The sequence below is a fragment of the Narcine bancroftii genome, chromosome 4, assembly GCF_036971445.1.
Source record: "Narcine bancroftii isolate sNarBan1 chromosome 4, sNarBan1.hap1, whole genome shotgun sequence".
NCBI classification, from domain to species: domain Eukaryota; kingdom Metazoa; phylum Chordata; class Chondrichthyes; order Torpediniformes; family Narcinidae; genus Narcine; species Narcine bancroftii.
The window spans coordinates 26247825-26269613 of record NC_091472.1 but is presented as its reverse complement, the minus strand read 5'-3'; the positions used below and the strand labels follow the sequence as shown (position 1 = coordinate 26269613).

Genomic DNA, 21789 nt, shown 5'->3' with positions numbered 1-21789 from the left:
GCAGGCGCCTCAGATTGAAGAGACTGCCATCCGTGCGGTACCGGATGTAAACAGCGTCTTCATTGTTGGGGTCTTTCATGGCTTGGTTCAGCATCATGGTGAAGAAGATTGAAAAGAGGGTTGGTGCGAGAACACAGCCTTGCTTCACGCCATTGTTAATGGAGAAGGGTTCAGAGAGCTCATTGCTGTATCTGTTGGTTTTCGTGCAGTTGGATAATCATGTTGAGGAACTTTGGGGGACATCCGATGCGCTCTAGTATTTGCCAAAGCCCTTTCCTGCTCACGGTGTCGAAGGCTTTGGTGAGGTCAACAAAGGTGATGTAGAGTCCTTTGTTTTGTTCTCTGCACTTTTCTTGGAGCTGTCAGTAAGATCTCCAGTTTCATGAATAGCAACCGCTAAAGGTTTGAATACCAAGTCAAAAATTTAATGGTCTTAAAGGACAACCCTGATGAGATGGAAAGGTTTTGACTTTTGTAGATTGATAAGAATTGAGAGAGTAGAACATATTTAATCCATTTAATAAAGCATGGTCCCAAAATTAAATTTTTCCAGAGTAGTGAATAAATAACTCTATTACACCCAATCAAAAGCCTTCTCTTCATCCAAAGAAAGAACACATTCAGGGGTAGGAGTGGGAGGTAAATATAAAATATTCAATAAATGGTGTATATTAGAATAAGAATAATGTTTTTAATGAAACCAGTTTGATTTGCCAAAATTATTAATGGTAAAATATTCTCCAGTCTATGGGCCAATATTTTAGATAAGATCATATCTAGATTAAGTAAAGAAATAGGCTTATAGGAAGTACATTCAATTTGGATCCTTCCCCTTTTGAGAATAAGAAATACAGACTTCATTAAAAGATGAAGGAAGATTCCCTTGTGTAAAGGAAGAATGAATCATATTCTAATTTTTTTCTGGAATTCCTCCTTTTCCTTTCTCTTCCCAAACTGCTGATTTTCATCAATGAAAACTTACCAACCATTTTTTTGCAATTGTGTCCACAACAGTCTTTGGATTTGTTTAGATTTACAGTGCAAACAAAATATTCCAGATGCTAGAATCTGAAACAAAATGATTGAGGTATTCTGTCAGATCAGGGCAGTTTTGGTGGAACAGAATTGAATTATGATATTTCGATCGAATTATTTGAATGGAAACAAAAGGTACTTCAGCAAGCATAGTAAAATTCTTTAATAGCAACTTTTCTGCAGTCTTACCTCATTTCTCCTGAAGGCACTGATTCTCTTCTGCCATGCAGATGCAGTATTGATTTTTCCTCATCTACCTCACCAATTGGTAATCGTGTGAAGGTATATTGCAAATTCCCCTGTATTTGCAATATCTTCTTCTAAAGTTAGCTAATTAAATTGTATGAAGCTAAAATTAAGTAAGGTATTTTCTTTCTTTGGCTTGGCTTCGCGGACGAAGATTTATGGAGGGGGTAAAAAGTCCACGTCAGCTGCAGGCTCGTTTGTGGCTGACCAGTCCGATGCGGGACAGGCAGACACGATTGCAGCGGTTGCAAGGGAAAATTGGTTGGTTGGGGTTGGGTGTTGGGTTTTTCCTCCTTTGCCTTTTGTCAGTGAGGTGGGCTCTGCGGTCTTCTTCAAAGGAGGCTGCTGCCCGCCAAACTGTGAGGCGCCAAGATGCACGGTTTGAGGCGTTATCAGCCCACTGGCGGTGGTCAATGTGGCAGGCACCAAGAGATTTCTTTAGGCAGTCCTTGTACCTTTTCTTTGGTGCACCTCTGTCACGGTGGCCAGTGGAGAGCTCGCCATATAATACGATCTTGGGAAGGCGATGGTCCTCCATTCTGGAGACGTGACCCATCCAGCGCAGCTGGATCTTCAGCAGCGTGGACTCGATGCTGTCGACCTCTGCCATCTCGAGTACCTCGACGTTAGGGGTGTGAGCGCTCCAATGGATGTTGAGGATGGAGCGGAGACAACGCTGGTGGAAGCGTTCTAGGAGCCGTAGGTGGTGCCGGTAGAGGACCCATGATTCGGAGCCGAACAGGAGTGTGGGTATGACAACGGCTCTGTATACGCTTATCTTTGTGAGGTTTTTCAGTTGGTTGTTTTTCCAGACTCTTTTGTGTAGTCTTCCAAAGGCGCTATTTGCCTTGGCGAGTCTGTTGTCTATCTCATTGTCGATCCTTGCATCTGATGAAATGGTGCAGCCGAGATAGGTAAACTGGTTGACCGTTTTGAGTTTTGTGTGCCCGATGGAGATGTGGGGGGGCTGGTAGTCATGGTGGGGAGCTGGCTGATGGAGGACCTCAGTTTTCTTCAGGCTGACTTCCAGGCCAAACATTTTGGCAGTTTCCGCAAAGCAGGACGTCAAGCGCTGAAGAGCTGGCTCTGAATGGGCAACTAAAGCGGCATCATCTGCAAAGAGTAGTTCACGGACAAGTTTCTCTTGTGTCTTGGTGTGAGCTTGCAGACGCCTCAGATTGAAGAGACTGCCATCCGTGCGGTACCGGATGTAAACAGCGTCTTCATTGTTGGGGTCTTTCATGGCTTGGTTCAGCATCATGCTGAAGAAGATTGAAAAGAGGGTTGGTGCGAGAACACAGCCTTGCTTCACGCCATTGTTAATGGAGAAGGGTTCAGAGAGCTCATTGCTGTATCTGACCCGACCTTGTTGGTTTTCGTGCAGTTGGATAATCATGTTGAGGAACTTTGGGGGACATCCGATGCGCTCTAGTATTTGCCAAAGCCCTTTCCTGCTCACGGTGTCGAAGGCTTTGGTGAGGTCAACAAAGGTGATGTAGAGTCCTTTGTTTTGTTCTCTACACTTTTCTTGGAGCTGTCTGAGGGCAAAGACCATGTCAGTGGTTCCTCTGTTAGCGCGAAAGCCGCACTGTGATTCTGGGAGAATATTCTCAGCGACACTAGGTATTATTCTATTTAGTAGAATCCTAGCGAAGATTTTGCCTGCAATGGAGAGCAACGTGATTCCCCTGTAGTTTGAGCAGTCTGATTTCTCGCCTTTGTTTTTGTACAGGGTGATGATGGTGGCATCACGAAGATCCTGAGGCAGTTTACCTTGGTCCCAACAAAGCTTGAAAAACTCATGCAGTTTGGCATGCAGAGTTTTGCCGCCAGCCTTCCAGACTTCTGGGGGGATTCCATCCATACCTGCTGCTTTGCCACTTTTCAGTTGTTCGATTGCCTTATATGTCTCATCCAGGGTGGGAACCTCATCCAGCTCTAGCCTTAGGGGCTGTTGAGGGAGCTGGAGCAGGGCGGAATCTTGGACTGAGCGGTTGGTACTGAAAAGAGATTGGAAGTGTTCTGACCATCGGTTGAGGATGGAGATCTTGTCGCTGAGGAGGACTTTGCCGTCTGAGCTGCGCAGCGGGCTTTGGACTTGGGGTGAGGGGCCGTACACAGCCTTTAGAGCCTCGTAGAAACCCCTGAAGTCGCCAATGTCCGCGCTGAGCTGTGTTCGTTTGGCGAGGCTAGTCCACCACTCATTTTGGATCTCCCGGAGTTTGCGCTGAAGATGGCTGCATGCGCGACGGAAGGCTTGTTTCTTCTCTGGACAGGACGGCTTTGTAAGGTGAGCCTGGTGGGCAGCTCGCTTCTTTGCCAGCAGCTCCTGGATTTCCTGGCTGTTTTCGTCAAACCAGTCCTTGTTTTTCCTGGAGGAGAAGCCCAGTACCTCTTCAGTGGATTGCAGTATGGTAGTCTTCAACTGATCCCAGAGGGTTTCAGGGGACGGGTCCGTGAGGCGGGTTGCAACGTCGAGCTTTGCTTTGAGGTTTGCCTGGAAGTTTCCTCTCGCTTCGTCTGACTGCAGTTTTCCAATATTGAACCTCTTTCTGGGGGCTTTATTGTTCCTGGGCTTTGGCTTGAAGTGAAGGTTGAGCTTGCAGCGAACCAGCCGGTGGTCAGTGTGGCATTCCGCGCTAGGCATGACCCTGGTGTGGAGCACATCTTGTTTGTCACTTTCTCGCACCAGGATGTAGTCCAGGAGGTGCCAGTGTTTGGATCGGGGATGCATCCAGGTGGTCTTAAGGCTGTCCCTCTGCTGAAAAAGGGTGTTTGTAATGACAAGCCGCTGTTCTGCGCAGAGCTCCAACAGGAGGCGCCCATTGTCGTTGCACTTGCCGACGCCATGCTTGCCCAGGATTCCTGGCCAGGTTTCTGAGTCTTTGCCGACACGAGCGTTGAAGTCGCCCAGGATGACAACCTTGTCGGCTGTAGGGGTACGTTGGATGAGGTTGCGCAGGTCGGTGTAGAACTTGTTCTTTTCTGCTGGTTCCGCCTGGAGGGTTGGAGCATAGACACTGATGAGGGTGATGTGACGCTTGTTTTGAAGTGGGAGTCGCATGGACATGATTCGGTCCGAGAGGCCTGTCGGAAGGTTTTCGAGTTTGGAGGCAATGAAGCTCTTGACCATGAAGCCTACACCAGATAGGCGTCGTTCATCCGAAGGCTTGCCAGACCAGTAGAGTGTGTAGCCCGCGCCGCGTTCTTGGAAGCTGCCTACATCTGCCAGGCGGACTTCACTGAGAGCGGCTATGTCGATGTCAAGTCTGAGGAGTTCATGTGCAATGAGGGCAGACCGACGTTCAGGTCGATGGCTGTCAGTCTTATCTAGCATGGTTCTGATGTTCCAGCATGCTAGCTTGAGTTTGTGAGCATCTTTTGAGGGGGAGGACGTGGAGGGGGAGGACGTGGAGGGGGAGGACGTGGAGGGGGAGGACGTGGAGGGGGAGGACGTGGAGGGGGAGGACGTGGAGGGGGAGGACGTGGAGGGGGAGGACGTTGAGGGGGAGGACGTGGACCTGTCCTCGGGCCTGCGCAAAGGAGCTTTTAGGTGGAGTACAGTGCGCGCAGTACTGGCCCCACCCTTTACACCCATGGTTCGTGTGCCGTGGCCAAGCAAGCTGGGACGTGGCAGCGAGGTCCTTGGGTCGTAGGTTTTATATCGGAGTGGCCTTCTCCTATGCAGGTTTCTTACCCGGGCTGGAGGGGCCTGCCGCCCTGGTCCGGGCGAAGGGTAGACGGCGGCGGCCCCGATACGGGCAGGAGCAAGGGGGAGGCGGCGGCCCCAGTCCGGGCACAGGGAGAGCAGCGGCGGCCCCGGCCCCGGTCCGGGCGAAGGGTAGACGGCGGCGGCCCCGATCCGGGCAGGAGCAAGGGGGAGACGGCGGCCCCAGTCCGGGCACAGGGAGAGCAGCAGCGGCCCCGGCCCCGGTCCGGGCGAAGGGTAGACGGCGGCGGCCCCGATACGGGCAGGAGCAAGGGGGAGACGGCGGCCCCGGCCTCGGTCGAGTGAGGCAGACGGAGGCCCCTAAGTAAGGTATAAAGGTTAGTAAATAGCGTGAATTCTGCATCTGATATTTGAATATTAATTTCTGTAAAAGTTGAGGTATTTTAAAGTGGTTAGTACAGAAGGCCAGGAATTTCCTTGAGATTTCAGAAAGTCTGTGGGGTGAACATGCTTTCAAAATCTTTCACTTCCACTGACTGAGGTGCATTCAATTACCATTAACATTTTATATATTTTTTTCCCTTGAGCTTAGCCCTTGTCTGGTTATGTGGTTGGCATTCATTGTGGCCATTTTTTTTCTCCTTCTCTCCAGCTCTTTCCTTTTTTTGAATATTTTATTTAAATTTCCATACATGCATTAATATCTAGATGCAGAAAATATCCCTCATACATCTCAAATCGGTAATACACAGTATTATAATGGAAACTTGGTTCAAAAAAAGAGGATGTACTACAATAAATATAAGAAACAGGGAATAAGATATTTGGCTACTATATTGAATGTAAAAAGAATCTTAAGAAAGAAATTAGAAAAGTTAAAAGAAGGTATGTGGTGGCTATAGCAAGCAGGGTGAAAATAAATCCAAAGGGTATTTACAAATATGTAAATGGAAAAAGGAAAGTGAGAGATAAAATTGGTCCAATAGAGAATCAGAAAGGACAAATATGTGTGGAGCCAAAAGAGATGGGGGAGGTCTTGAGCAATTTCTTTTCCTCCGTATTTACTGAGGAGAAGGCTATTGAACTGTGCAGGGTAAAGGAAGAAAAGGGGGTATATATGGAGACTGTAGTGTTTAAGAAAGAGGTAGTACTGGAGCTTTTGAAACATAAAGGTGGATAAGTCTCCAGGTCCTGACAGGATTTTCCCCAGGACCTTGAGAGAAGTTAGTGAGAAAATAGAGGAGGCTCTGTCAGTGATTTTTCAAATGTCATTAGAGATGGGTATAGTGCCGGAGGATTGGCGTGTTGCACATGTGGTTCCTTTGTTTAAAAAGGGTTCGAGGAGCAAGCCTAGCAATTATCGGCCTGTAAGTTTGACATCTGTGGTAGGTAAATTGATGGAAAGCATTCTTAGAGATAGTATATATAAGTATATGGAGAGTCAGGGTCTGATCAGGGACACTCAACACGGATTTGTGCGTGGAAGGTCGTGTTTGACCAATCTTATTGAATTTTTTGAAGAGGTGACTAGGAATGTTGATGAGGGTAGAGTAGTGGATGTAGTCTATATGGACTTCACTAAGGCCTTCGATAAGGTACCGGATTGGAGGTTAGTTAGGAAGGCTAATTCCTTGGGTATTAATTTGGAGATAGTCAAATGGATTCAACAGTGGCTGGAAGGAAGGTGCCAGAGAGTAGTAGAAGATAATTGTTTGTCAAGATGGAGGCCGGTGACAAGTGGTGTACTTCAGTGTTCGGTATTGGGACCGTTGCTGTTTGTCATATATATTAATGATCCAGAGGGTGGGGCGGTAAATTGGATTAGTAAATATGTAGATGATATTAAAATAGGGGGAATTGTGGATGATGAAGAGGGTTTTCAAAGATTGCAGAGGGATTTAAACTGCTTAGAGGAGTGGGCAGAAAGGTGGCAGATGGAGTTTAATGCTGATAAGTGTGAGGTGCTTCATTTTGGAAAGAATAATCAAAGAATAAGCAAGACATGTGTGGTAAATGGGAGGGCACTGAAGAATACAGTGGAGTAGAAAGATCTAGGAATAACGGTGCTTTGTTCCCTGAAGGTAGGAGTGCATGTTTGGATAGGGTGGTGAAGAAGGCCTTTAGTATGCTTGCCTATATAAATCAGTGCATAGAATCTAGGAGTTGGGAAGTAATGATAAAACTGTACAAGGCATTGGTGAGGCCAAATTTAGAGTACTGTGTGCAGTTCTGGTCACCGGTTTATAGGAAGGATATTAACAAGATAGAGAGAATGCAGAGAAGATTTAGAAAAATATTGCCTGGATTTCAGCATCTGGAATACAATGAGAGATTGAGCAAATTAGGTCTTTATTCCTTGGAACATAGAAGGCTGAGAGGGGATTTTATAGAGGTGTTTAAGATAATGAGAGGGATAGATAGAGTTGATGTGGAAAGACTTTTCCCATTGAGAGTAGGAGAGATGGATACAAGAGGTCATGGGTTGAGAGTTGACGGGCAAAGGTTTAGGAGTAACAAGAGGGGGAGCTTCTTCACTCAGAGTGGTTACTGTGTGGAATGGGCTTCCAGGAAAGGTGGTGGAGGCAGGGTTAATTTTGTCATTTAAGAAAGAGTTGGGAGGGGGATGGAGGGATATGGGCAGGTGGGATTAGAGGAGGTACTTGGATAAATGTGGACTAGAAAGGCCAAATTGGCCTGTTTCCATGTTGTAATTGTTATATGGTTATATACCTCCCCCCACCCCCGGCTCTTCTCCCCCCCCCCACCAAATAATAATAGCCCCAAAGAACATAAAAAACAAAAATAGAGAAAAATTTACGAGAAAAAGTAAAGAAAGAAACACATCTGTTTACTAAAGTTTCAATACATTCAATCAAATTTTGCCTACAATATGAAGCATATACTAATTCCAAGGAGTTGATAAGGTTCTTTGAGGTTTAGGGGATAGTTATCATCATGTAATACCTACAATATGTAAATATGGGCAGCTGATGTTTCAGAAAATATCATGTTTATTTCTTAAATTATATGTATTTTTCTCAAGAAGTATACAACTATGAATTTCAGCATGCCCTCTATCCATTCCCAAATCCAGCTCTTTCCTAACAGCAACTGTACATAGTTTTGTTCGTGTGTGATATTGTTTACATCTGATTATGATGAAAGATGTTAATGCTAAAAAAAAGAATACTTTCAAAATTCTTACTCCATTCCGGAGTAGTTTTCATCATGTAATCCTGTTCAATTCGCCTCCAGCAACCACTCCACAACTGTCTGAGCTCGGCGGAGTATTGATGCTAAATTTTGTGAAATTGATGTGCATCCACTAATTCTTAAATGGATTGAGATGGCATAGCCAAACCAAGCTGAGAGTAAAAGGAAATATCCAAATTCAGTCCTTTTTACTCATAAATCATCTTTGAGGACAAAATATTCCTCAGCGGAAAAGACTTCATCCCACAAGAACATGAGTATGGTGCGAAATCAAAACTGCTGAGTTGTAGTTGATCAGCCACCAGCTGGAGCTTTTCATTTGTAATGTTAACCCGCTTCCTGTCACAGAAATATATTTCCCTTGTTCACTCCTTAACAATAATCTCTTCAGCATCTTACAGCCAACAGATGTTGGTATTTGATGCTCTGGAAGCTCGATTTCGCACCATTAAACTTCGACAAAAGCAACCGACATGTGCTGTGTGTAGTGAGAATCCAGTGGTGAAGGATTTAATTGACTATGAGATATTCTGTGGCTCAGCAGCAACAGATCAGGTCAAGAGCATTGTTTTATTATATCATAGTGAACATTAGAGGAGTTCACCTATGAAATAGCTTTTATTTTTAAGCAGATGTTAAAAATGAAAGAACACATTGACTGACAAAGGGCTATTTGCAGAAATTACTATTTATTTCACAATAAGTTCACCTGAATAAGGACAAGTCACATTGATTTCAAGGGATGCAGTGAATGCTGAAGGAATTGAAAGTAAATCACAGCTACACAAAGGTGGAGGGAGTATCCACTGAGTTGGTGTGGGTGGCAGTCAGAAATAGGAAGAGAGAAATCACAGTGATCAGAATAATCTATAGGCCCCCAAGGATCAGATAAGCGGGCAGATTTTAGAATGGTGCAGGGTTGTAGTTATGGGTGATTTTAACTTCCCTGATATTGATTGGCACCTCCTGACTACAAGAGGGATGTTTGGGGCTGAATTTGTCAGGTGTGTTCAAGAAGGAACAGTATGTGGACTGGCCAACAAGAGGAGAGGCCATACTGGATCTAGTTCTGGGTAATGAACCCTGGTCAGCTGATGGACTTCTTGTTGAGGGAGCATTTTGGTGAGAGTGATCACAACTCACTTAGCTTCAGCAAAGCTATGAAAAAGGATTAATACAGAAGAAAAATGTGAAAGTGCTTAATTGTGGAAGGGCTAATTACAAAAGGATGGGGCAGAAACTTGCAAGAATAAATTGGAAACAGTTGTTCAAGGGTGAAAGCACAGAAGTAATGTGAAGGAAATTTAGGGACCACTTCTGCTTGGTTCAGGATAGGTTTGTCCCATTGGGACAAGGAAAATATGGTAGGAAAAGGAAAATGTGACTGACAAAACAGGTGAGACAACTGGTCAAAGGAAGCATATGTTAGATATAGGAAGCAGAAAACAGTGGGAGGAAAGTATTCTGCCTGGAGGTCAGTGATAGTAGAATGCTGCAAGTATCTGTTCTGGGACCCTTGCACTTTGATTTTTATCAATGACCTGGATGAAGAGGCAGAATAAGGGATCAGTAAGTTTGCAGATAACACAAAGGTTGGAGAAGTTGTAGATGGAGCTGAAGGCTGTCGAAGGTCACGAGAATATAGACAGGATCCAGAGATGGGCGGAAAAGTGGCAGATGGAATTCAATCTGGGTAAGTATGAGGTAATGCATTTTGGAAGGACAAACCAGAAGACTGAGTACAGGGTTAATGGTCAGTTACTTAGGTGTGTGGATGAACAGAGGGACCTTGGGGATCAAATCCATACATCCCTCAAGGTTGCCGCACAGGTTGATAGGATAGTTAAATAAGCCTATGGGATGCTGGGCTTCATTAATAGGGGGATTGATTTCAGGAGTAGAGAGGTCATGTTGCAACTCTATAAATCTCTGGTGCGACCACTCTTAGAGTATTGTGTTCATTTGTGGTCACCTCATCATAGAAAGGATGTGGAAGCTACAGAGAGGGTGCAGAAGAGATTTACCTGCATTAGAAAACAAATCTTACGAGATAAAGTTAGCAGACCTGTGACTTTTCTCTTTGGAACATAGAAGAATGAGAGGAGACTTGATAGAAAAAAATATGAGATGACAGCCAATGCCTGTTTCCCAGGGCAGGAATAGCCAACACCAGAGGACATGTGTAAAAAGTGAAGGGAGGGAAGCTTAGGGGAGACATTTTATGTAGAGAGTTGTGGGTTCCTGGAATGCCCTGCCAGGGATGGTGGTGGAGGGTTGAACATTGGGGGCATTTAAGAGACATGGATGGAGGAAAAGAGGAGGGTTACGGGGTAGGGAGGGTTGACTATTTTTTTTTGGAATGTATGGGTCGGCACAAGATCGAGGGCCAAAGTACCTGTACCATGCTTTAGTATTCTATGAAGATTGCCATTTCGTGTGGAATGAAATTTTGGGGCCTTTGGTGTGGGAAGTTAGGAAGTAAAAGGCAGATATTCATTCTATCTTGTGGACTTGCATGTGAAGGAGCTTGAAAGTAGATGGTGGTGGTAATTGAAAAGCAGAACACATGGAGGGAACAAACACTATAAAATGGTGAAATGGGAAGGTAAGGTTGGATTCTTTAATACTGACATCCATCTGAAGGTATCAGAAATGGACTAAAAAGAGCTATTTAAAAATATCAAGGCTAATACAATGGAACTGGGTTTATATCTTGGTTCTGAGATGAATTAAGAGGCGAAAGCAGGCATGTTTGATGCCTCTCTCAATTACTACAGGTGAAGGGAATCTAGTTGAACAAAGTGGAAGACTTTTAATGAAAGGGGTTATTGTCAGGGCAAAAGTGATGGAGATAAGATGACACAACCATACAGAAGAAAAATGTGAAAGTGTGGAAGGGCTAATTACAAAAGGATGAGGTTAGCACAACACCTTTACAGCGCCAGTGATCAGGACCAGACCGGGGTTCGAATCCTACACTGTCTGTAAGGAGTTTGTATGTTCTCTCTGGGTTGGCGTGGGTTTTCCCTGGAATCTTGTGTTTCCTCCAACTGTTTGAAACGTACTGGGGTGTAGGTTAATTGGGTGTATATGGGGCGGCATGGACACGTGGGCTGAATCAGCCTGTAGCGTGCTGCATGTCTACATTTCAAATTATAAAATAAGGTCCACATTAGGTACCTTTATTCCTCAAGTACGTGGATATTTGTGTTGGGTCCTTATGATCCCACGTAATAGTTTATGGAGAATATTTCTGCTGGAGATTGGCTGTGCATCGAAGCCTAATTTGCAAATAATGCAAAGTGGACAGTGATTAAGTTGCATGTCCCATTTAGGGAGTAATAAATATTGTTTTATAATGCACATTTAAGATTCTCGATTACTGTTTATTATTCTAACACCTGACCCTCTTCCATTGATTGTGCATTCCAATTATAGTGTAGGACACTTCATTTGTTAACTGGAGAACAAAGAATAACTGTACAGGTAAGCAGTTTTCTTTATACTTTCATACAAAGGACAAATGTTTTCTATGCATTAATAAGCAGAAGCTCTGTTACTACATTGCATTTTCCATGCCTGAAAATTGAATACATTTATAATACATTTTTTTTATTTTAAATATTCATAAATCCAAGTTATTTACAAGATCTTTAAGTTGCTCAGAAGTACTGACACTGTTATAATTTGCCTTCTCCATAACTGTAGGAATATAAAAAGTTTTTGGATGAAGATATTCCTCATGTCCTGGTGGATGTTCGCCAACAAGTGGAGGTTGATATTTGCCATCTACCCAACTCTATTTGTATCCTTTTTTTTTCCATTTTCTTCATTGTTATGCAGTGAAATGTAGGAAAGAATGGGTGGAATTTATAAACTACTTCAGTTCCACTACATTCACACATTCATTCTATATTGACGTTAGGTACCTTTATATGAAGATACCTATGATATGAAGATGATTTTCAGTATTAAAGTCTAGTTATTCAGGTAATCGGGTAAGTGGCTGTGGGGGCGGCGGGAGGATACTGGATATAATGGTCAGGAGTTGAGTGGAGATAAGAGTTTTGGATAATGGAGTTGTAATGGAGGGCTGAAAGACAAGATCGATGGTTGGCTTTGGGTGGAAAATGTCATGAGCTAATACCGTATATTGGGTAAGGATGTCTAAAGAATAGAAACTGAATGAAGCATTTGCTTTTGTGAGGTTTCAGTGCAATAATGAAACACCAAATTATTACCTGCATCACTTGAAGGTAAGATAAAACTTTCTGTGCAAACCATCATATTTCCAGAATGATGTGAAATGACCTGGAAATGCTTCCTGTCATTTTTTTTTTAAATTTCACTCCATGGTGAGTACATTTTAATTTGCAGTTTGAAATCAACATTACTAGGTCTTTTAAACCTTTTGTCTCTTAACAGCTCTTTGATTAAATAAAACATATTTTTGACTGGTTTAAACTTTTATTTCATCCTGATCTCTTTGTCTTTATGCAGTTCATTATTTTTTATTGATCCTATTCATGACCATTCTATATTGCAAATAAACCTAACTTTGCCAAATTTATATCTGATAATTAGCAGGGGTTATGTGTTTGGAGATGTTCTTTTTCTTCCTTTTTTCTTTCTTCCTCCATAGTGATTTGATGAGATAGGAAATACGTTCTGAGCAAGATATCAATTGTGAGAATTCAACAATTGATGTAATCCATTTTATAAATTACTCATTTGATTGTATAGATTAATGCATTTATAAATAAAACTAGAAATGGTAATATTGCACAATATCAGCATTTACAATGTTTTCATATTTTAAAATATAAATAATCTTTGACCTCAGTGATTTTTCAATTAGTTTTCTTGTTTATCACAACTGAACATCTTGAATCCAGCAAGCATTTTCATCTTGGAATTTGTTGAGGATTTTAAAACAATTTGATTCATGACACCAAGTGATGTTAAACGAAAAGTGTGAAGCCAAACCAACTCTCAGTTCAAAATGGACATCTTTGTTTATCTCAAATGTTAATTGAACCTTTTTCTTCCAATTTCTATCCACTTTAACAGTGCGTGAGGACTTGTGGTTGTTTTCTTTCACTGTGACAAGACTCTCAGCAATACCAGACATTTTCAAGCTGTGAAGACCACTATGTTCTCCACGGCATGCCTAAAATTAATGAAATTGTTGCAGCAATAAATGTCATGTTTTATAAAATTCTAATTTATTATACTTCATCTGGTTGTAAAAGGAGTTCATTCATCATATTTTGCCAATACTGTGCACATTTTCAAACTCAGCAGGATTTAAGAAAATACTTTACTGGGTTTGCTCAGAAAACTGATTCCTTTTTAATTTGTTTCTTTTGATTAAAGTTTATTATTGTTGTTTTTCCCGGTCTTCATGCAGTTATTTCTGAGCTTTTGCATTATTTCCATGATGTTACTTTCAACAAATTTGTGGTTGTTATCAAAAGTGAGCAGCTTCATTTTTCAAACTATTAACATAAATCCATGTTTGATCTTCCAACAAGTTATTTCAGAACTGATTAAGCAACTTCATACTTTGTATGGATCAGGGCACCCAAATTCTGCCTATGGTTAAAAACAAAAAATTGGAAATAATTAGCAGGTTAGTGAAAGCAACAGAGAGTTAACATTTTGGATTGAAGACCATTGGGCAGAAAGAAGTTAGTGTTAAGTTTCACAGAAGGTGGCGGTGAGACGGTCTCCATACTGGATTCCAAATGGACTCTTTGGGATGGGAAGCAAAAGGTAATGATCAACGAGATTTTTAGTGATCATGTGTTACATGCTGTATAAAGTCTGTAATAAGAACTTTGCTCTCATGATGTATGTAGAAAACTTGATTGTCAACACTATATCTGAAGTAAAATTCAGTGTGGATTAATAGGAACAATATTTTAGGCTTCAAATATAAAAAGATGAGCCAGCAGAACTCTTGTCCATCCATAGGATGTGGGGTTGTGAATGAAGTGGTAGAGAATGGAAGCAAACAAAATCCACAATATTTTGATTGACTTGGATACAATGATCTCATTTTTGTGTGGTAAATTTCAATGACTTCTGAAACAAGGAGGGAGTGTTGAAGTTGGGGAGTTGAAAGTGGCGGGAAGCAGGTCTCACTCCTCTGATCAATATTGCACAGTAGAATTTTGAATAATTGGTGTTTAATGTACATGTGCAGAGGCTACTGTGCAGTTGCTTATCAGGGACACAGTCAAGCTGGCAACAATTTTGGCATACAACCTCTAATTTAAAAATAGTCACTGAGTCTCAAGATATTCATAGATTAGGAGCAAACAGAAAATACTAAAAATGCTCAGTGAACTGAGCCACATCCTGTAGGAATAGAGTTGTTAACCTGTTCTGATGAAAGGTCTATGTCCTAAAACTTGAGCACTTCTCTTCCTTCTGATTCCGTCTCTGACCTGCTGAGTATTTCCAGTATTTTCTCTTCTTATTTTAAATTTCCAGGATCTGCTTTTTGATTTTTTTTTCCAAAGTAACTCCTCAGTTTTTGTACCAAGTCTCCAGTAACGAAACGATATTCTTTAATAATCATTCTATCAACAAACCCATGACTCAATATTTATGCACATCTTCAATTGGGTACCTCTGTTCCTACACACTGTAGAATGGCCAGCGCCGCGTTTGGGAGACTCCGTGAGATTGTCTCGGAGCGGAGGGGAGTCAGCCTTACCCCCAAGCTGAAGGTCTACTGTGCAGTGGTCCTTATCACCCTTATTTACACCAGAGAGACCTGGACTGTCTACTGCAGACGCGCCAGACAGCTCAACCACTTTCATCTTAGCTGTCTCCGCAGACTCCTCCACAATAGGTGGCAGGACAAAGTCCCCAACCCAGAAATGCTGGAACGAGCTGGGCTCTGCAGCGTCCACACCCTCCTGCTGAAAGCCCAAGCCATGTGGTCAGAATGCCAGACAGCCAATTGCCTAAGCAGCTACTTTACGGAGAACTGTGTCAGGGCAAATACTCAGTCAGGGGGCAGAAGAAACGTTACAGACAGCCTCAAAGCATCCTTCTAAGGCCTTGATGTTGGCATCAACACGTGGGAGATGCTTGCCCTCGACCATCCAACTTGACGCAGCAAGATCACCACAGGAGCCCAGGCAGCTGAAGTCAGGCGCATCACCGAGGCGCAAGGAAAGCATGCTGTGCGCAAGGCCTGAGCAGCATGCACTGCCACAACAGCACCCACCCACTTGTTTCCCATATGTGGGCGAGCCTTCAGGGCCTGGATTGACCTCACCAGTCACCTCCGGACCCACAGCCACCAATCTCCCATTTGATTTTGAAGTCATGCCATCTTCGACTATGAATGACAAACAACAGCAGAATGGCGCCATTTAGGCAATGATATCTCCCTTTCTGCCTCAGTGGTCATTTTTGCACTGTATTGTTCTTTTCCCAGTTGTTTACTTGTTATTTTAAAATGATCTTTCAGACTATTATATCACAGTTTGCCAAACTTCCAAGTTTTGTGATATCAGCAGATTTTGGACATTTTACCTTGTATACTCATGTCTAAGTCATTTGTATTGAATAAACGAGTGGTCCCAGCATTGAGCTCTGAGTTATCCTTAGTCCTACTTCTGTCCAGAAAAATAACTATTTACTAAGCTAGTTAACTATTTATTAAGTATAAATAACTATTTATTAAGCTAGTTTCGTATCCATTTTGGTCATAACTATTTAATACCTCATGTCCCAAAGTCATTTGTCTAGGTTTCTGGATATTTGGTAGTCAATCTATATTCTCTTCATCAACTCACCTGGTTTTTAATTATTTTGCATGCATAATTGTTTTTGTTTTTAGATTAAAAGCTTTTAGTATTGTTTCTTATGCACAATGTCAGATATTCCATTGACTGATCTAGAAGAAAAGAATGTTGAATCCACGAAGCTGTTATGGAATAGCATCAATGAGAAGAGAAATAATGAATCAGCTGATAAAGTCACCTTCCCAGGTAAATTTTATTATGTGATCTGTATTCATTGGTTTTTTATGTTGTAACGATCTCCCCAAGTTGCCGTTAATTCTAGTGGGGGGAGAGGGGGGAAAGCAACATAGTGATGCAGTGTTTTGCACTGCTCTCTCTCACAGGTTCAATCATGATCTCAGGTGCTGTCAGTGTGGAACTCAGCAGGTTGACCTGTCCTGATGCACTGACTTTGCTGACATTTCCCTCTCTCCCTGCCCTCCCTCCACTGATGCTGCTCAGATGCCTCCAGATAGTTTGTTTGGACCATGCCTTACTGTTTGAACTTTCATCACTAGGGGGGGCTCTTGATTTATCTTTTAGGAGGAATTTCAGCCCACCAGGAACATTGTAATAAAAACAAATTATTTACTTTAAGATACATTGTTTTGGGGAAAAATGTTGAAATCTGTCACTCCAAGAAAGCATTTGATTTCCTTACAAATTTTATGGTAATTGGAATGAAATTTCATATTAGCACTCACAATAACCGAGCTTTGTTTCAAATCATTGAGTTGTAGTTATAGACCTGGATTGAATGGAAACAGACCCTTCAACCTGCTATGACTCTGGTAACCATTATTTCCATCTACATTAATCACACTTGCATTAATACAAAATTCCTCAGTTGATTTGTCATTTGAATTATTTATCCAGGTGCCTCTTAAACATTGCTACAATTCCTGCCACCACGACCTCCTCTTCTGGTAGCTTATTCCAGACACCAACTGTACTTTGGAGAGTGGGAAAAAAAAATACCCTTCAGATATCATTTTAAACCTTCACACTCTCACAGTAAGGACATGTAAGCCCTCTAGTTTTAGACACTTCAGCCTTGGGAAACAGACTTGTAAATCCTAAATCTTGAATAAGCATTCATTGCAACACTTTTTAGTTGTATGGTATATGTTAGTTAATGAACCAGCAGGTAAAAACAACTAAATTTAATTATTTTTTTCTTTTCCTCTCTAGTATACGTTATCTGCAAACAAGGAAATGATTCACAGAAGGCTGTCAAAATCCTGCAGGGGATGCTAAATCCTGAGCTCAATTTCTTATCGGTGAAAGATATTCAAGGTGGATTAATGGCCTGGGCTCATAAAATTGATCGAACCTTCCCACAGTATTAATTGCTCAAAGGGGGGGAAAAATGGAGGCAAGTCCATGTAAACCAATTTTTAAAAAGTAGTTCTTAAAGTATAATAATTTTTCAATATGCTGCAAGTTATATGTACTTATGTATATATGTCAGAGAAAGTAATATGTTAGGATTGCTCTGTAACTGGAAAGAAAACTTGCACAGTATTTAAGTGCAATGCTATCAATATGATTACCAGATACTATAATTACAAATTTATGTATTGCATATATTTGAACTGCTTAGTAAGGCACAAACAATTAGTAACTAAATATAAGTACATGGAAACGCTGATTATCACAGTGAATCATTTTATTAAAGTATCTTTTGTTATAGATACTCTACTACTAAATTAATCATACTGGTATATTATGAAAACTAAAAGGTTAACCGTGAAGTGGCAATTGAAATAGTACCCCAGGCAAATGAGACAAATGACCTGTGCAGAAATTCAGACAATAGAAATTGTTATCTATTTAACAATGTACTTGTATCATTTAGCAATCTTGAATAAATATATGGCAATTCTGATACTGAGATAGTTAATAGAACAATATATTTTCAGCTATTGGTTATATTTATCTTAATGTACTGTATAATCTAAGTGTTCATTATTGACACAATAGTCATTTAATTTTTTTGTCTCCTTTATTACTTTGTGATTTTATCACCCAGTTCCACTGGACGAGTTTTTAAAATATGCACACTTTTTACATATTTAAATGCGGAAAAAAATATATTTAATTGAGATATGCAGCACGGTAACAGGCCTTTTCGGCCCACAGGCTCATGCCACCCAATTAAAAAAACAACCATGGTACGTTTTTGAATGGTGGGAGAAAACTGGAGCACCTGGAGGAAACCCATGCAGACGTGGGGAAAACATACAGACTCCTTACGGACAGCGTGGGATTCGAACCCCGTCCTGATTGCTGGCGCTGTAACAGCGTTGCACTAACTGTGTCACCCTAATATGAAGGTTGAAAAGTACTTGTATTAAAAAAAAATTTTTTACTTGCTGACCATGAATATTATTACTGAGGAGATAGAAGAGACTCTAAATGTTGTAACCTAGAGCAAAAAAAAACTTGGAGGATCTCAGCGAGTCAGACAGCATCTGTGGAGTCAAAGGGATGCAGGGTCTCAACCTGAAACATGGATTATCCCCTTGCCTCCAAAGATGTTTCCTGACCCTGATGAATTCTTTCAGCAGTTTGAGTTTTGCTCATGAATCTCATTACATATGATTGACATCAGTTAATAATATTTGGAAATCAGTTATATGATCATTTGTAGTGTGTTCGATAAGGCAGTTGATAATGTTCCGCATAGTAGGCTTCAAATAGAAATAGCCAAATGGATAGAAAATTGGCTCCATGGAAGAAAACTGAGGGTGATGGTATAAGATAACGTTGGACTGGAGGCCTGTGACTAGTGGTGTGCCTTAGCTATTTGTCATTGAAATTGAGATTTAGAATCAAAAGATGCATGATTAGCAAGTTTGCAGATGACATGACTAAGGTGTCTAGTATTATGGATAATGAACATGGTTACCAAAATTGCTGCAAGCAGGATCTTGATCGATGGGCAGGTGGGCAGAGGAATGGTTGATGGAATTTAAAATAGAGATATGGGAGGTTTTGCAATTGACAAGTCTATCATGGGGAGGACCCACGCAGGAAATGATCATGATCTGGGAAGTGTTGTAGAGCAGAAGGGTCTAGGAGTACAGGTTCATAATATTTTGAAAAGGGCATCACAGGTAGATAGGGTAGTCGAAAAGCTTTAATCTGACATTATTGAATAAAATCACTCAGCATCTTGTCAGGGAAGAGATACAGGAGGATCAGAGCTAGCACCACCAGGCTGAGAAACAGTTTCTTCCCATAGGCAGTGAGAATGCTTAATGACCAAAGGAACTGCTCACACGTAATGATCAGAGATTCCCATTGCACAAAATTATTTATTTATTTGAATGGATAAAATACTTGTCCTGCATATGTATTGTTTGTATGTGTGTGTGTTATGTCTGGTTGCATGTCCGGGGTCTGGAGAATGCTGTTTTGTCAGGTTGTACAATCAGTTAACAATAAAATAGACTTGACTATAGAAATGTGGAGGTCATGTTACAGTTGTATAAGATGTTGATGAGGCTGAATTTGGAGTATTGAGTTCAGATTTGGTCACTGTGCTATAGAAAAGATGTCAAGCTGCAAAGGATGCAGAGAAGATCAAGGAGCCTGATCATTAGGGAGAGGTTGAGCAGACTGGGGCTATATTCCTTAGAGCGCAAGAGCATGAAGGGTGATCTTGTAGAAGTGTATAAAATGAGAGAATAGATAAGGTGAATGCTCAGAATCAGGGAATCAGAGGATGATGGTTTAAGGTTTAAAGTGAGGGGGGAGATATTTAATAGAAATCTGTGGGGTAACTTTTTTGTACACAGAGGGAGGTGGATGTATGGAACAAGCTTGCCATTGGAGGTAGTTAAGGCAGGCATTACTGCAACATTTCAGATTTAGACAGGATAGGATAGGTTTAGGGGGATTAGTGTGGGATTGATATTTTGGTTGACATGGGCAAGTTGGGCCAAGGGACTTGTTTCCATGTTGTTTATAATTTTAATTGAAAAGGATGAAAATAAGTTCAGAACCTGTGCTTCCAAACTTGCTGGAACAATATCTTTACCTTATTCAGACTTTTATTTCTAAAACTCAGCTTTTTGTTTAATTTCATATTTTGCTTTTGAAGTTACCTATGGAATGGAAATGTACAAGAGGCAATTTGTACAGCAAGGTTCATAAACAACAACTATGAAAAGTAGCTACAGTTTTGATGGAGGTGAATTGTGGGGTAAAAATATGGAGGCACTGCTGTGGCTGCTATGTTGACGGCACTGCCGCTGGCATGAAAACCTAGGGGAGTAGAGACATAGCACTGCTCCACAGGGTCCTACTGCCCAGACTAAATGATGATGAATCTGTACATGCTTTAAGTAGTTAGGCCACCACCAGCACCTCTCCCTTCCAGCTGAGTGAATTTCTGACTGTCGGACTGAGCTCCATCCATTTACCCTAATGCCCTCCTCTAACACATTCTACATCCTGTAGGACAGTGACCACAGCAGCAGACCAGCAAGGGGTTAGTGACTGAGGCACCAAAGCTAGCTTGGGGACTCACTCAGGCAGCAGGCAGCTTGTGCTCAAAAGAATCACACTGAGCTGCTAAGGAGCCGGGTGTCTGAGCTAGGATTCGACAGGGTGCTGAGGGAAAGAGGAGCTCCTGAAGGGGCCTCGACACTGAAGGGCTCCTGATCGTGTTGGAGGTTTGGATCCTGAAGTTGGGTTGCCGATGGATGGATGTGTGCCGGCTGCAGAGGAGATGAATCCACCAACCTCACTGATTCTGCAGGGACTCTCTTTTGTTTCTCTTCTATTGTTAGGGGTACCACACAATGCCCACGGTGACTCTTTGCCTTATGGCAGACAAAAGTTGAAATGGATCATGTACATTTAAATTTTTTATGTATTATTATGTGACAATAAAAGGAACCTTTGAATTAAACCCCGCTCTTCAAGATGCAACTAATTAATGGTCTTCAACAAGTAAAATGATGAATCATTCAAATGATTTTGCCTTTTCAATGCAATAAGAGAAAATTCATTAAAGCACTGAGACGTCCTGGTTTTGATATTTTCTAATTTGGAGAAATTTCTTTTCTCTGCTTCCATAGGATGTTTAATCCCCAAGTGTATAGAAACCGTATTTTGCTTTATCATACTAAAAGATGGTCACTTGTAGCATTTTATGCTAAGGGAATGTTTTAATAATATCAGATACATTTTAAAATGTTTCAGCCAATTACATTATTTCAAAGTACAGTCATGACAGATAATTGATGTACGGCTACGTTCATGAACCAACAAGAGATACCAACATAACTTTAGAGTTTAAACTCTGATTGCTATTGTGTGGTTAAAGAGATAATTTGATATAACTAAGATAGAAATGTTTAATTTCAAGTTACGGAACACTTTGAAGATTCTGTCATTAGAAATGGAACATTAAAGTAATGTGGGAGTTTGCATGAGAGAGCGAGTTCAGGATCAAAGAATATTGCTGAAGACAAAGGTTACAAATAAAATTTCAGAGGTGGTAATGAGGCTCGTCCAAAGAAACATTTATAAGGATAAGTTGTCTGGCACCAAGCTTGGGCATCATGTTTATGTTAATAAATATGCTCTTCAATCTGTGTTAAGTTTCCCTCTTGGAGACTACACTGGATTCACATTTTGTTTTTGTTGCAGAGAGGAATAAAAAGCAAGGAGCTTATTGACTGTGAGAATTAAAGATCATATTAATGAGAAAATAGTGGAAAATGTTAAAGAAACTGTAATCAGCCACCTCTAGAACTTAGGCTGCATCCCAGCATTCTTAAGTGATAGCTATTGAAGATAATGGAT

At 41.4% G+C, this 21789-nt stretch overlaps 1 protein-coding gene and 1 long non-coding RNA gene across 4 annotated transcripts in view; one reads left to right on the top strand and one right to left on the bottom strand.

Moving 5' to 3' along the window:
* Positions 1–20872, top strand: part of mocs3 (molybdenum cofactor synthesis 3) — a 63939-nt gene extending 43067 nt beyond the window's left edge. Inside the window, exons 9-14 of one of the 2 annotated variants that reach the window (XM_069930974.1) lie at positions 8556–8719; positions 11603–11650; positions 11873–11969; positions 16066–16176; positions 17161–17344; positions 18112–20872. In XM_069930974.1, the coding sequence (XP_069787075.1) occupies positions 8556–8719; positions 11603–11650; positions 11873–11969; positions 16066–16176; positions 17161–17318 (578 nt within the window). In that variant the 3' untranslated portion in view covers positions 17319–17344; positions 18112–20872. Of the gene's footprint in view, positions 1–8555; positions 8720–11602; positions 11651–11872; positions 11970–16065; positions 16177–17160; positions 17860–18111 lie in introns of those variants that run through there. The other variant, XM_069930975.1, reaches the window with a different exon arrangement.
* Positions 8837–21789, bottom strand: part of LOC138760411 (uncharacterized) — a 31363-nt gene continuing 18410 nt past the window's right edge. For both annotated transcript variants that reach the window (XR_011355591.1, XR_011355592.1), the window contains one exon: positions 8837–13759. This is a non-coding gene — a long non-coding RNA (uncharacterized lncRNA). The remainder of the gene's footprint in view (positions 13760–21789) is intronic.